Source organism: Lepisma saccharinum, chromosome 1 (genome assembly GCF_977018435.1).
Source record: "Lepisma saccharinum chromosome 1, izLepSacc3.1, whole genome shotgun sequence".
NCBI lineage: Eukaryota > Metazoa > Arthropoda > Insecta > Zygentoma > Lepismatidae > Lepisma > Lepisma saccharinum.
This window is the reverse complement of record NC_139229.1, coordinates 146,047,007-146,064,021: the sequence shown is the minus strand read 5'-3', so window position 1 is coordinate 146,064,021 and position 17,015 is coordinate 146,047,007. Positions and strand designations below refer to the sequence as shown.

Sequence of the window (17,015 nt, the reverse complement as noted above, 5' to 3'; positions counted from 1 at the left end):
ACAAAAATACAGCAGTATCATAACTCTTATTCAACAGATTTCTCTTCGATTACCTATATTTTGTACTGAATACAAAATCACAGCTGTAATCCTCATGCTCTGAATAATCACTCCATTAATATTTATATTATTGTTAGTTTGACAATTGACAAAAAGAACAAGTACACGTAGAGTTAATTCCATGGCAAGGGGGAAGTATGCTGAACTGACCAATGCAAAGCTTATTTCTCCCAAAACAAACTGTCTGTAAAGAAATGGCCAAAAATAAAAATGCTCCTAATAAACAGTGCTAAGGCTGTAGTACATGTGCCTCACATATTAGTCTAATTCTTGTAAGTGAAAATGGAAAATTCCTAACTAATTTCACAGAACATTAAAATGAGTGCATCAAAATTGTGCTGTGTAAATTCCTAGTAAATCCTGTGACTAACCAATTTTTGACATGTAAAAAAGCAAATTATGCTACATGTTCAGGGTATGTCTTTGCATCAAAATCCGAAATTTGGGCGTAATTTAGTACAAATGCACATTAGTGTGAGCTAATCGCACAGTTAACAAAAGGGAAAGCCAGGACTTTTCAAACTGTGCTTGTTAATAATAGTAAAAATGGATATATTGGTTTGTAATTCTAGTATGTAATACCTTCAGAGGTATACTAATGAACAAAAAAAACAGAATTGAAATACAGTTTTAGTTTTCAAGAAATGGCATGTTATTTGCTTCTGTGTGCTACCACATGGTCGAGGTAAATTTAAACAAATGGACCCGCGCATCCCTCCCGAATCCTTAATTGCCAGACGTAGCTTAAAATGTTGCTTTTTGCACTTTCTTGCTTGCAGAATTTAAATTTTTCAAAAAGATGCAGCAGTTTAGACATTTTTATATATCTATCCCATAATAATATGGGTAGCATAGGAAAAATAAAAACTTTTTCAAACTTTATTTGTTAATAATAGTAACAAAGGATTACTTTTTTTTTGGTAAATCAAGTGTCATACCTTCATAATATGATCAAAAAAGACAGAACTGAAATAACATGTGTTGTTTTCAAGAAATGGTGCATTAATTGATGGCGCACAGTGCTGGTCGAAATATCGACAATCTGTAGGCTAAATGTTAAATGCTTCCAGAATTTATTCTGCAAATTGTAACCATAATATAACCATTTCATGTGCAAAATGCAAGAAACAAATATAGAATAAAACCAAGTAGGATGAAAATTAGAGGACAGCCAATTCAATACCACAAAAATGCTTTCTTGTGAAAATGTAGGGGAAACACTAAGAGAATGAAGACTTGGGAACAAATACTTCCATTAAGGTACCTTTCCTCATTCTTCCACTTCATGCAGTGACTTTATCATAGCATATGTTTGTTTTAAAAGATTGTCTGAATGCAATAAAATGAAACTTGTGATAAATGCATACGATCAACAGGACAACAATCAACACAGTGAAATTAAGCTACACCAACTTAATAGCATATTCTTCCAAGTAACAAATGTGTGTCAATAATAGAGATACATACAGAAGCAAGAAATGCACTTACCATCTATGTGCTGCTAGGGTGTGTACAACTATAGTAGCAGTATTGTAGTCACGAAAAACTTACATCATCATGAAATCATTAAATATAGATATGCCAAGATGTAAGACATAGGCATTTCAGCATCTTGTCAATTAAGTTCCTAACCCCTGCAATTTCCTCCTGATTATATCAGTAGTCACAATTTGAAGCAATACAAGCTATGTATTGTTCGGACTCTATCCAAGATAATTTGTCAAAGAGGTTTCTTATACCCTTTAGGGATTACAAAAAAATATATATAAAATAAAGAGTATATTTCGACAACCCCCCCCCCCCCCCCACCAGCACCAGGAGCAGAGAAAAATTAAACACCCCATTGCAAATATCTGGATTACTTTGGCAGCAAAAACATTCATGGACCATTGGAAGTGGACCACCCAAGTTTCCATATTTCAAGTATGAGCAACGGACAAATATAATACACCAACTTGCAGATACAATATGCATAAATCACTTTTTAACAATGGCATAGTTTTACAAGCTAATTCCCAAAAATTTTGCACACGAAACAAAAGCTTCCAGTCTTAAACGCCAAATGTAACAGCATATGTCACTGTGCCATCAGAGAGACCACTAGTATAACCAGACTGTAGAACATCATATTATAACAATAAAAAAAAATGAAATTCGCAACAATGAATTTTGTAAATAATGAAATACATGTCAATTAACGTACATTCTGTGACATACCTCCTTCCATTAAATTCACATGCCAAGCAGCTACAAATACATTTGTTAAGACTTCTGGTGAAAAAAAAACACTTCATTTTTTACTATACAAATGCCACCATAACACTGAGAACTTCGGCAGCCTGCCCTGGTAAGGGTGTAATAGGGAAGAAGCATGTCAGGGTACAGATGTTGTGACAACTGATACTTCTTGTGCAAAAAAAAAACAAAAAAACAAATACTGTTAACATAAATGGGAAAGAAAATAAGGCACTCACCATTCTTCCTGGTCCTAATCCTCTGACCTTCACTCTGATATCTTTGATGCCGTGTTGTATGGCTTTCTGGAAAATAAAATCCAAATAAATTACATGAACGAATAAAATATAAAAATGAAGTTAATGCAAACTTTAACAAGATATTTAAATCAATGCAAATCTTAAAAATTAGATATTGAAAATGTCACAAAATCCTGTGTGTGTGTGTAAACTAATGCATAACGGTCATAATGGGTTGTAATCCAAGAGTTCCTCGTTTCGCTACTTGTTGGAACAAATCCTAGTAGTTTTGCAGAAATTGAACTTTGGGATTAGAGTATAGGAAGAAGCAGCAGACTCTCGTGACAAAGATGTGTGGTGTGCTGTTCTCTCTTGCATTTGCATTTACAATGACTTAGAGTTGCAAAAAAGAAGACTTTTTTTGAATGGACGTTTTTTTTCCGATAAAAAAACTACAACTAGTTTACAACAAATTTACATGACGTAGCAGCCAAAAACAGATATTGGACATTGCTTGTTGTTGTTACTAATTTGTTATTGCCTTACACGTATATGTGTACCCAATGGCATAGTGGTAATGCTGTTTACTTGCAATCAAGGGAGAGTGGGTGGTTCAGATACACTTTTGACCCTACATTATACCCAAGGAAGGGGGGGGGGGGCTGTCACGCCAACCACCTTTATTTTTTTTATATTTTTTAGAATTTTCGTGATTAAAAAAAAGTGTGGTCCTGTGAGCCTCCCCGGTATGTAAGTTCCTCATACAACACGGGTAAGCTATGGTTAAAACTCAACATGCAGTCCTGATGAGCACTTCCGGCCACGGAATGGATTTAAAACTTAAATGTTGATGTAATAAAATACCTAGTCTTACCATAAATACTGTCACAAAGTTTTCATTAAATTGACACAAAATGCTAAGAGAGATTGTAATATCCTAATAACATTACTGAAATGGATGCACGACAAATCAAAATCACAAATCATTATTCAAAATGGCCACTTTTAGCACGCACACATTCCGTAAGTCTTTCTGGCCACGCATCAATTGAATTACGCAACACATCGACTGGAAAATGAGCAACTGCCTTCAGAAGAGCCCACTTTAAACTTTTAATATTGGGATGTCTCTTCTTGCAAGCCATCTCCTGAAGCTTGGACCACAAATTGTAGTCCAAAGGGTATAGGTCCGGACTTGCAGAAGGCCAATCCGAAGTGGAAATTAAGTCTGGTACAATTGCCTCCAGCCACTGCTGTGTTGTTCGGGTCCCATATGTTGGGGCTGAATCCTGCTAGAAGCTCCAGTTCTGATCATGGAAGAGAGTGTGGTTGACATTATTGACTAGTCTCTCAAGCACTGTCTGCTGGTACACTCTGGCTGATGTTTTGACCCCTTTCACAGAAATGGAGCGTGCCCTCATAGCAAATGTTCCAGACTTCATTTCCACTTCATATTGGCCTTCTGCAAGTCCGGACCTATACCCTTTGGACTACAAATTGTGGTCCAAGCTTCAGGAGATGGCTTGAAAGAAGAGACATCCCAATATTGAAAGTTTAAAGCTGTCGGTCTCTTCTGAAGGCAGTTCTCATTTTCCAGTCGATGTGTTGCGTAATTCAATTGATGCGTGGCCACAAAGACTTCCGGAATGTGTGCATGCTAAGGGCGGCCATTATGAATATTGATTTGTCATGCATCCATTTCAGTAATGTTATTAGGATATTAAAATATCTCTCAGCATTTTGTGTCAATTTACTTAAAACTTTGTGACAGTATTTATGGTAAGACTAGGTATTAAATAAATGTTAATATCAAAATATTCGATGTTCTGGGACAATTAAGAATCTTTAGTGTTCACAACACATATGCAAAGTATGTGTATTACATGAATGTGTGTGTGTATCCTGTTTAACGGAGTTTTGAGACCGAAACAACACGTGATTCTTGGAAACCAACCCTTAGAAGTAAATGCAACATTTCGAACAGAAGTAACATAAGCTGCAAGTGTCGCTTGTCACTTGGGCTGTGCCAATTTGTCAGTGAACTTTTAGACCTCAGTAATCCATTCAACCTTTTGAACTGAAGCGCGACAACGAAATACAGATTTCGCTCGCATATTGCTCGGACTGGACTGTTTCTCAATGGCTAGCATCGTGCCTATTCTGTATGTTGTTTTTGCATGCACAGTGAATCTCTTGCTTTATACTGAAGGAGACTGTCTTGCTTGTCATCTGTGACTTCAGCCTGAAAGCTCCTTCAATGGTGTGTATCGCATCGTGTCTTGTTTGTGCATACATGGTGAATGCTTGCTTATAGACTGAAGGGGCTCATGTCGCTTGCCACTTTAAAGTGAACCCCTCCCCCCACCCCCGTCATGTGTTGCTTCGGTCTGAATGTTCTCTATTCGTGATTAAAAGTATCCAATATGGCATCTGGTGGGGCTTTACAGAACTACTCTAAGTAGGATACTATATTGTTTTGAAGTCCTTCAAAGCATGGGAAATGTTCGAAAGAGTAACGTCTACTGTTCAGTTTTTGGCTCAATTGTTTTGTGGGTCATGGCAATTGAAAAGTTTACATGTGTTTCCACCCCGTGGAATCAACAAAATGAAACTTGTAAATAAATCAGGGAAAACAGAATTCAGATTGTCAGGAGATTGGCATAGGGATCGGGATAGCATCATTGAAATGGGGCAAGGAAATTACAAAGAATGCACGAGACCAGTGACGTGCCAAGAGGTTGGGGGTAAACCCTCCCCTTGACCAGTATTTCTAAAAATAAGAACGTCAAAGGTAGGAAAATATGACAAAATAAGGGCTGACTACCAAGACAAAGTATATGTAACCCCTCCATTTCAAAAATCCTGGGCACACCGCTGCACGAGTCTGTTCACTTTATTTTCCGAAAGATGATTCTATTACTTGAAATTAAAGTTTTAAATTTTTCTTTATGAATAAAACACTTTTTTTTCCAAAACAATGTATTGTGAATGAAATTTTGGAACAGGTGCAAGTTGATTAAGTGTGAAGATAAAAATAGTTTGAGAATTAATTAATGTCTGTAATCATAAAGGTAACCAGAAAAAGAAAATCGACATGCTAATGTTGCTGTTTCATGCAAGTCCTTTTTCAGTGAAGATAACCTCGATGAAATTGTGAATTTTATTATTATTATTATTAAATTAGCTTGCCTCTTCGAGGGAAGAACAGCAACGGTATGTTTACATTTTACTCCTGCCCAAGCTTTGCAAATACAGGTGAATTGGTTTATCTTCAAATTATTTCAGATCCCCGGTCAGAACCGAGGTACAGATGAAACCGCACTGCTTTGAAGAACTGGTGGGTATACATTAGTTTCGTCCTAGTTTTCAGTGTTATTTTTTACCTATCATCATTAAATGCTTCATTCTCAGCACAGCTTCACCTTCTTTATAGTTCCTGGAATACACATCGCATTCGCAATATTTAAAAATATTGCGCAATTTAAAAGTTTCTTCCATACCAGCCATGACAACACGCTGCTATTACGTACCACTACTGAATGTAAACAAAGATTTATCCTACATAGAGCGGCCATATTGGAAGCGACACTAGCGCTCAGGTGGTAATTTTAATCGCAAATACTTAACAAGATTGTTTGCTACTTCATCAGAGAAATTAAGACTTAATGTAAACTGTAAATCACAGAGACCAAATAGCAAGTATCGTTGATGGGAAAAGGTCTGTTTTTTGATAGAAGGTTCCTTGTATAATTATGAATGGGTCTCTGAAGTGGAATCAAGTAGTGCTGTTGCCTTGTAATAATGAAGGAGTCTGAGGTTCAATCCTCAGTGGAGGCAGAGTGCTTCAAATCAAATTTCAAACTGTAGGTCCAGTCCAGATTTCTTACTTTTTTTTCCAATTTACCCGTTCCACATAGGACCACTATATTAAACCTCGTAAAAAAGTTTAGAGTAACGGTACAGAATAAAAGTGTTCTGAATAAAAGTGGAAATCTAAAAAATAAAGTACACAAAGACAATCCGCACACCATCCGTGGGTTAAAAGAGAGTATTCTACGAGAAATCGGGAGAATTACAGTAGACGAACTTGCACATGTAAATACCAATTTCCTTCGGCGATGCCAGGAATGTGTTGCAGCAGAGGTACATCATTTTGAACACCTTCTGTAGTCAAGGTTAGTACACAATATGAAAACTGTAATTTTAATAGCCGACTCTAGCGACTGTCGCGGACCCGTTCACCGGGAAAGACAAGCACTGATGCCGGGTCGCTTGCCGCCGAGTCTCGTAGCGAATATCAGGGAATGCTCTGTATTAGATTCTATTAAAGCATATACAAAATTACTCTTAGTTCTGTTAATATGTTTATACTACACAGATATCTTTAATTTTTTCATTGATTTGACACACTTTTGTGAAAAAAGCTGAAATAAAAGGCCAACCAAGAAAGCAGAGGAAAAATAAGTTGTTGTTTTTTTCTGACTACTTCCAACTCTTCAATGACTCCCAACACACACACTTGGAACCACTAGTATAGACATAGCATTTTTTTTCAGAGGTATATGGAATTGTGAAAGTGGACATCACACAGCTATTTAGCAAGTACAATTTTTAACTTTCATTTTAAAAATTGTTTGAAACACAAAAATGGTTAATCGTGGTCACTTGAATTGTAGTTTGCATTTAGCACTAACTACTCCCTCCCCCATTCTTTATTGCTTCCATTTGCTAATTTTTATTTTCTCACAATTTTGGTTGAGCTGTAGCAACAAAGGGATGTAACAACAGAGATATGGTTAGTAAGTTAGATCATGATTGACCACCCAACATGCTGAGACAACTAGATGGAAGAAAGTGAGCTCACTTACCGTGCTTAGTGTAATAGCACTTGCTTGGGCAGCAATGTTGGTTCCTTTTCTGGTGTTCTTAAATCCTTCCCTTCCACATGACCAAGTAAGTAGAGGTTTACCTGCAATCACACAAAACAAAGATATGACATTCTCCCGATACTGAACTATTGTATATGCAAATACATGTATTATGCAGCGTTGAAAGTGGGGAAGAATGCAAGGGATGCTATTCCACCCAGTTAACAAATTTGTGTAAGCATCCTCTCTGCTGGAATAATTTGCACACACGCCTTCCCCTGGAGCAAACTACAGGTCTTTTCAGTTGCCGGCGCTCTAGAAACTGGCAAGGGAAGTGGAGAGCAGGGACCAATCCAGTGCGATAAAAAACACAGCAGCCAGTAGAACGAGGTACATGTAGTACTTCATACCACTGTCGTAACTGTCAGCTCCACCGCTGTTGTCTGGTTGGTCTGCGGTGGATCAGACCTATAATTATCAAATTGCAGCAGTTTATGACATTTGCTGCATCAGTGGAATCAATCGTGAGAAGCCTTGCATGCAAAAGCATTTTCCTCAACAAAAAGTGAGGTTTGCCAAAACAAGCATGACAAACCGACAGCCAAAGTTCCTCTAGTGCCTGGGGAAGTCTGGAGCCAGTCTCTGAGGGAGCGTAATTGTAAATTTATTTACAAAATAACCATAAAATTGCTTTTGTAGAAATATTGGGGAGGGTCTGGATAAATAACTGCCTCCTGCTTCTAGCTAGCATGAATAGTTTTTACTGCTCTGCCACATGTACCATGTTGCAAAAGCAGTGGCATAACACTTTATAGGACTTATAAACTATTTTTCTCCCAAAAAATGTTGTTGGCATTTATTTTTCTTCCATTTATTATGTGAATAATTTTCGCCTTATTAAAGTAATATTGAACTCAGGTATGTTTCAACATTGCTGAAGGAGAAAAGTGTGAAAAAAAAGTATTTCATGCTGATTTAGGATATTGCCTTTCCGTTAACATTTCTTTGTGCATGATTGACTGATGAATACCTGTTGCAGAACACCTGCACAATCACGTCATCACGTCCAGCGCCCGTGTCAGGAGGTTATTGACAAGAAACAGCACTAATGCCCAAGGGCCTTTGCATGGATTCCAAAATCAAGTTCTCTATCTTTAGTTTAGTTCTGAACTTTGGAGGGAAAGGATCGTGTAGTTGTCATCATGCCGAAATTTAGTGTGCCCTTAAGTGGTAAGTTACATGGTTACGTGCATGAATTTGGTGAAAGCACATTTTCGACAGACGGTACTATTCTTCTCTGCAAGATATGTGAAAAAACAATCAACCATGAGAAAAAATACTTTATATCTCAGCATGTGTCAACAGCAAAACATAAATCTGCAGCTGCTAAAATGATCGGACAGAAGAAGATATCCCTAATTTCAACAGTGGGCACTTCATCCAACAGGCAATCTCAGTTTTCTCTTGAACTGTGCAAAGCTTTCATCGAAGCAGGAATACATTTCTGGAAAGTGGAAAACAAGTCACTGGGGAAATTCCTGGAGAAATACACTAAAGAAACTGTGCCGTCGGGATCTACGCTGCGGAAAACATATATAAGTGTCTGCTACGAAGAAGCTCTGCAAAGAATTCGTGCTGAAGTTGGTGAAAAAAAGATCTGGACTTCAATAGATGAAACTACTGATGCTATGGGACGCTACATAGCCAATGTCATCATAGGAACTATGAAACCAACATGCGGAGAATCCTCGTCATTTCTTCTCACATCAGAACAACTAGAGAGAGCCAATGGTTCGTCAATAGCTCAGTTATTCTCAAATTCCCTACTTCTGCTCTGGCCAGATGGTGTACATCATGATGACGTGTTACTTTTTATCAGTGATGCAGCTCCCTATATGAAGAAGGCTGCCATAGCATTGAAAATTCTCTTCCCGAACATGCTTCATATCACATGTGTAGCCCACGCAATGCACAGAATCGCCGAAGAAGTTAGGGTGTTGCACCCAGAAGTGGACAGGTTGATTTCGAACACAAAGAAGATATTTCTGAAATCTCCTTCTCGAACCCGAAAATTACAGGAAGTTGCGCCTGAGCTTAGTTTACCTCCGCAACCAGTCTTGACGAGATGGGGAACCTGGATATCAGCAGCTATATATTATGCTAACCACCTTGAAAAAATCAGTGAGGTGATCGATGCTCTTCCAGAAAATGAAGCGGCTTCGATTCATGAAGTGAAAAAACTCCTGTGCTATTCTGAACTCAAGAATGAACTGTCGTTTATTTTTGCACATTATGGTGCATTGCCAGAGACAATTACAAAGCTAGAAAAAAGAGGTGAGACTCTTATAGCATCCATGAAAATCTTCGAGGAATCTATGCAACAGATGATGGAAGTGCCAGGAGAAAAGGGGTCAGTTGTTGCTGAAAAGTGCAAACGGGTAGTGAGTGCAAATGAGGACCTGAAACAATTGAAAACAATTTGTGATATTCTAAAAGGTGAAAATGCTGTTACCGAAATGAGTCCAGCTACATTAGCTTGTTTTATGTATGCTCCAATAACTTCTGTCGAACTAGAAAGATCATTTTCTATTATGAAAAACATTCTCTCCGACAGACTACTATCAATGAATGTTGAGAACTTAAAAAAACACCTTGTAGTTATGTGCAATCAAGACGGAGAAAATTGAAATGCTCTTCCCAATGTAGATTTTAACATTTTGCCAGAGATTATAGATAAAAGTAAGACTTCCAAATGTGCCTTTTTTTGTTTATTTTGCCTTTTTTTCATTTTTAGTGCCTATTTTCCACATTATAAATGCCTTTTTGCCTGCCTATTTTAACGAAAATAAATGCCTGAACTTCCGGGCTCTATTTATAACCTTGGTTCTTTACTTAAATCAGTTTTCAGAACATAATCCAGTAACATTCACAAACACAAAAAATAAAATCTCGAATATATCACAGTGCAACAAACAAATACAAAAATTCTGATGTGACAGAGATTCCATAAGGTAAAACCATCCCTGAATAAACAATCCCCCCAAGTTATGTTCATTTACTGCTATTCTACATAGTGGAGATGTAGATGACAATATTAATCAATGCTACCAACCTTTGTGATCTGTTATTACTAGGAGAGTATTATTTGGCGAGACTTTAATGCAGCATATGTGAAGCTCGGAAAATGGCACCCCATTCACCAACATCTTGGGAGTATTTTCATCAGGGAACATATCTTCCCTTCTGTAATAATAATAAAAAAAGACTGTGTTGGAAGAAGGCTGATAGAAGGATATGTCAAACTTATATGCTGTACATTGAAACTAGAAAATCAATTCACATTACTGAATACTTGTAGAGTAAAAATGTGAAAGAACTGGCTCTAATTGAAAGATAATCTCTATGTAAAGCATATCTTTCTACATGTGATAATTAGTGTTTACAGATATGTGGGTGAAAAAATCATATTAACAGCATTAGTCAGGAGAAAACTGCCATTGTTGTGAACTGGAAAAAAATGCAGTTTCTACAACTTACACCCTATCCTGAAAAAATAACACGATTATCCAAATACATTTCACTGTGAGCTATTTTCATTATTTCCTTATTATGGATAATTTTCTGCCACTATTTGCTAACTGCAGAATTAGGATGAATGATGAGTAGATTACACAGGGACACTAGCAAAAGAAAAAACAGACAGGTAGCAAAGTTTATGCTCACATTGCTTAATCACAAGTCCACAATTTAAAGTGGAGCCTGAGGTATTGTGCAATATGCTTCAACCAGGAATCAACCTCACACATCTTGATTACAAAGTGTCAACAAGTTGCTCTACACTTCCAAGGAAGTTCTATCGGTAACAGTTTGGAATGTTTAATGATGTTTTGCAAGTTTTATGGGAGCATTAGGAAGTGCTTTGGAATACTTGAAATGATTGTCGAAGTAAGTTCAAAGCTTGGAGAAACTTATTAGCACAGTTAAAAAATTTGCTGGAGAAATAATAATGTAAAAGTATCGTATGCGAACGACTGCATTTTAGTAACAAGCTGTTTGTCATCTCAGACACAGAGTTTTAGCAGATTTCCACGTGAGGTTTGAAGGAGGTTTCGTGCTTGAGACCAGATATTACGTGATCACATGTAACAGCACTTTGCACCAGTCCATATCCAAGACAACAGTAAACCTGCACTTCTCGCAAACAAAGAAAAATACTTCTTCAGAAAAGAAGCAGTACGTAATCACAAAGACACTGAAGCATGCGTTACCAGACGCAATTAGCTAGAAATCAAAACATGTATAATAATTTAAAAAATACCTGGCCACCAGGATAAATTAAGAATTAACGAATCTGAACTCAGACTGTTCCCTCCAACATTTGTTTACTATTGCCAAGGATACATTGCTGTCATCTGCCACACATTATTTGTATTCGGTGAGCTTTTGGTGACATGCGAGAATGTTTTATCTGTTGCACTGTAACCCATTGTGATCTTGCCAATATTAACTTTACAAGGTTGGGAGTGCTGGATAAAAAATTGTTGGAACTTCCATTCCTGTATGTGTCCGTAAAATATTTTCCTTAAAAAAAATTGTGAAAGCATTCCAAGACAAACACTGGCCATACATATACTGACCCACAAACAATATCATTTTTCACCCCCTTGGCAAATACAAATTTTCAAGGCATATTTCGCAGTGGCATCACGTGAAGTAAATCGTTGGGTGTTCACACCCAGCCTACATTAAGAGAAAATTTTAACCCCCCCCCCCCCCCCCTTTCAGTGAGATGTGCTAGAAACACTTAGAAAATCAATCGTTGATCACAGAGAAGAAAATGCTAAATTAACACTGATTAAGTGAGCATACAAAAAAGTTAAATTATAGAGTACAAGGAAAAAATTATAAAACAAAATAAAACAAGAAATATGAATAATAATAATGCATGTTTTATGAAGAATACGATCTTGGGACCTTGTATTGTGCTAGCCACTCCTTCATTTACGAAACAAAAGTCAATTTTCATTAATTTCGATTCAGTGGCGGCGATGAGTTCCAGAACTTGGGGAAGCAAGGTGCCAAAACTGGAGAAGGGAGGTTTAGCATAGTGCGGGGGGGAAAAGCCCCCTCGTTCCTCCCTAATCGCCGTCACTGTTTTAATTTATTGTTTCTGCTTAACACCCCCCTTGCCTGCCAATACCCTCAAAAACAAGGGAAAATTACTAAGGTAAACAGTTTGAATTATTGAAATGCATTCTTCTTATTTAGTGTTGGAAATTATTTTAACTATTCCTAAGAATTAACCCCACCACCATTTCCACTAACCATGATACTGACGAATTATTATTATTTTCTTCAATTTCAGTAGCTATTTGTAATTTCACAGCACCTTTCCTATATTTCATTGATAAGTCTCTGGCAATGCTCAAACTTCATGATGCGAATTGCAATTTGCGATACTTAATTTTTTTTTAAAAAAGTTTACCTGTAGGAGTTTATAACAGTTATAATTTATTTCAATAAAAAATATAAAGGATATTTATCCATACTCGCTTACATGTGTACCAAGATAAATATTAATTTCTACTAGCAGTGTCTTCGTCTTCTTTCTTTTTAACTCGCCTACACTATCTTAAGGCTTAAGCAACACATTTAAAATGTCGATGTAAGTGTAAATCTGCTCAATTTGGTGACCTAGTGTTTGTTGAAGTTTGTGGCCTTATTTTTTGGCGAAATGGATTGGAAAGGAAAGATATTAGGTAAAAGCATCTAAGATCTTAGGAATTACTATAACAATGCAAACAATGCTTGCTTTATACTTTAAATACTGCTTACTTTTCACAAAAGCTAAAGGAAACGAAAAATAAAATACTTGGGAATAGCAATAAAAATCGTGCCCTCCCCGCTATCCGCACATTTAACAGTTGACACCATCTGTTGACAGTTTCTTTCGGAAGGACCACATGCTACGATTTCCAGTTTCTCCCCTTGGTTTCTCTCGGCTTCTTCCGTGGAGCAGGAAGAATACAGCAGAGGGAGTTCATAGCTCCAGATGTGGCCCGGGCTCTTGCTGCCTGATCTGGTGAGCTTTTCTTGTGAACAGTCAGAGGAAATTGGTAAATTTGAAGCATTGTGAAGACTTTATGAACGAGAAAACCTGCTTTGTAAAATAAGTATCTTGAAATGTAGTGTTTTATAAAGCAGAGAAGAAAACAAATTGAAGTTTTCAGTTTTCAGTTGGGGGTTTGTGTGTTCCGTGAACTCCCTTCAGGTGACGCCTCTGATATTTCGATACTTTAGTACTATACGGACTGCCTCATTTGTCTATGTTAAATTATATTCCCCTCGCAAACGTGAGTCATTCGGTTAGGTTCGATAAGTGGGAATCGTATTGGCGGAATATGATTTGAAGGTAGTATAATACTAAAGTACCCATTCCATACTTCTTGATGATGGTTCTGTTTTTTTTATCTGGTTAATTTGCACTTCCTTATTTATATGTACACATCTTTTGTTTTAAAAAAAAGTAATTCGCAAGCGAAGTTTTTTCTACACACAAACACTAAACTGTAAGGCCATAAGTCAAATTAGGTCTCCCTCTGGACTTTATTATCTAAAATAGCTTAATACCTCATCAGTATCTTTCACCTTCCTTTACGAACAACAGTGTCAACAAAATAAAAATATTTCGTGGATGAATGTATAAGGGGTGATAGTTCAAATAAGATAATATTATATATACTTAATAATCATCTATTGTGAGTGGGTGAGATATTTCTCTTGCAAAATACAGGATTTCCCGATCAAATAGATTCCACGATGAAAGAAAATACCTCGACAAACGTTAGAAACCTTAAGAGAAACTCATTTCCGTAAGTAGTATCTTGTGTAAAAATGAAGAAATGCAGTGGCGGCCGGCAGCAACTATGATGGGTAGTGCCAACGTGATCAAGTAAATAGAAAAAAAAAACTCCGCAATGCCCCCCCTCCCTCCTTGAGGTTGCGCCACTAGCCAAGATGTTTGTCCTCGTTTGGTAACGTGGAAAACAACATGTGTTTAAGTAATAACGTACTAATCCGATTCATCTTCACTCACTAACCTATCTTTATACACTACAGGACACTTCCCTAAAAATACAACAATTACAAGAGGAAAAAACAAATCCTATCACCTTCTCATCCCCCTTGCACGCATATTCTAACTGGATGTCGAAAATATCTTTGTTGTGAAAAGAAATTGTCGAAATGCAAAAGGAAACTCGCATCATCATAGGATATTTTTTAAAAAGTCTGGACGGCCCTCTTGGTGCATCTATTATCAAAAATGTTCATTTTACTTTGGAAAAATATTAGGTTCGTTTCTCCAAAAGTAGGCAGAAATTACTTCCCCAGCGGGTCTTACAAACCAGTCGTATCTAGCGACTTTTTTCTGAAGGTGGCAACTGTGTCGTGTCAACACTGCGAAAGTTCCCTCGCCAGGCCAGGCTAAGACTGGCACGGTCTCTTCTGGGCTAACCCCGCCCCCTGCCACTTTGTTCTCGGCTCATGGTGGAAATGTTCCTCGCCGAGACTTCTTCAACCCTCTGCACGTGTGTCAACTTGGTTAGGTCCATGATTAGGCCAGCTCTTCGGCAGCACGAAATGTTGCCTCGCGAGGGTACGAACGAAACAGCTGGTGATGAAGTGTGGGGGTTGGGGCGGTCGTCACGTCAGCTTGACCGATTGCAAGATTCGAATCTCCTTGTCTGTAAACTATCAATGTATTCATTTAACTTTAATTGGCAACGTATGAATTTCTTCTGAGGGTAGTGCCATGGCACGGCGGCTCTACCCCTTGAGCCGCCGCTGAAGAAATGTGTCTCCGATATACTGAACTGTTACCATCATCTAATGTTTACAACAACAAATGGCTATTATGGGGAAAAGTACATTTCTATGGGAATCTCTTCAAGTTTTGTTACAATACTCAAGATACAGCGAAGCAACCACTCTTATTTATATTATTTTGCAAAAATAGATGTTAATGATAACTGTATTGCTCTGGATATTAATGAATATCCTCAATGACGTACATGGAATGTACCCCACCCTAAATTAGCGACAAGCATAAATAAAATAAATAATAATTGGGGAGTATCAAACAAGTATAAGAATTCTGAACCCACAAAACTAAGACAATTTGTGGAATTACTTAGCAGAATGCAAACATCATTTAAATCCCTCTGAGAGCATCACTGTCCACCACACACCTTCACAGAGTATGTGATAATTATACTGAGAAAAATGCTGTTAACAAAACATGTAGTGGAGGGTATCTCTTTCTGTTTTTTGGTGCATTGCATCCTTGTCAATAACTCTACTAACATTAAGAATGATAAGTCGTGTCGCTCCCTAACTGCTTCTAGAGCAATTTACAGTAGCATATGTCACAAAATCATTCTAAAATAAAGCCCACGCCCTATTTTCAGTTGTTAAACCAACCCATTGAAAGAAAAGACGATTATGATTTAAATATACGATTTGTAGTTCTAAACTGCAAACCCGTGAGATAAAATATTCGACAGTTGGTGGACTACGTTTCGTAGCTAAATAGTTGTTAATACGCATTAAATACGAATATCTTTCCTGCAAAAAAATGTTGTTTCTCTTATATTTTGGAACAGAACAAGCATCGAATGAATGGCGGAACTAGAAGAAATACATACTCAGTGAATACGAATGTAAAATTTCAGAATAACAAAATTATTTTTCACTTTGGACTTGAAAAATCGTCCTCTGCCATGACGATGTTCCTGCCATTTTGTTTCCTACGACCTTCACTGTTCAAATCGAACGTAAAGACGCCATTTTAGTAGTTCTACAGTAGGTTCAAAATACATGAAACTTACCTTTTAATGAAGGTGTCTACATCAATACTCCTTTCTCCTTCTGTTCCTTCGTCTTTTGCTGGTAAAGATGACAACATTATTCGGCGATCTTCTACCTTATTACGTGGCACTCCACAGTGAAATAACCTACTCAGTCCTTCAACACGGAGATTTTGTACTGCACAGAGAGACCACATTGAAATATTGTTTTGGGACTTTGATATGCAGTCACCTGATTTCACAGCAGTATACCAATCTAGTTTATGACTCACAAATGGTAAAAGTACCCTTTTCAGCATTTTGCTGAAAATTCTAGCAGTTTATATCACACACTTTGACCAGTCCTGCCTTCTCACAACACGTCCACGGCGCAAGTGAACGCTCGCACTTGGAACAGACGACTTTAGCTGAGCTGGGCGGGCGGTAAGCAATTTCTCCCCCCAGGCAGGACGAACTCGGTCTCGGTCGCGTTCTGTTCTAAAGCAATATGGAAGATAAACATGCTTATTTACACACATTCAATATACTTAATTACTACAAATGCATATCTAATATACTCCCGCAAACACTTTTGAAATACACACTTGTACATAAAGAAAACATGTTCATGATAGACAATCCCTTCTAACATTACCAAAATAGGAAATCTGAAAAATATGCTAATAATATCTATGGATTTAATGTAAACTGAGCAGAAATTTATTTTCTAACGAAAAAAATAATCCACAATAGTGCAAAGACATCAA

The 17,015-nt window shown here is 37.3% G+C and overlaps 1 protein-coding gene across 1 annotated transcript in view; it reads right to left on the bottom strand.

The window, feature by feature from the left end:
• The window catches only part of mRpS11 (mitochondrial ribosomal protein S11), a 46,751-nt gene extending 30,032 nt beyond the window's left edge, over window positions 1-16,719 (bottom strand). The window contains exons 1-4 of the mRNA XM_083124762.1: window positions 16,291-16,719; window positions 10,515-10,645; window positions 7,403-7,503; window positions 2,535-2,600 (exon numbers count right to left, since the gene is read on the bottom strand). Coding sequence (XP_082980888.1) covers window positions 2,535-2,600; window positions 7,403-7,503; window positions 10,515-10,645; window positions 16,291-16,568 — 576 coding nt within the window. The 5' untranslated portion in view covers window positions 16,569-16,719. The remainder of the gene's footprint in view (window positions 1-2,534; window positions 2,601-7,402; window positions 7,504-10,514; window positions 10,646-16,290) is intronic.
• Between the last annotated feature and the right edge of the window lie 296 nt (window positions 16,720-17,015).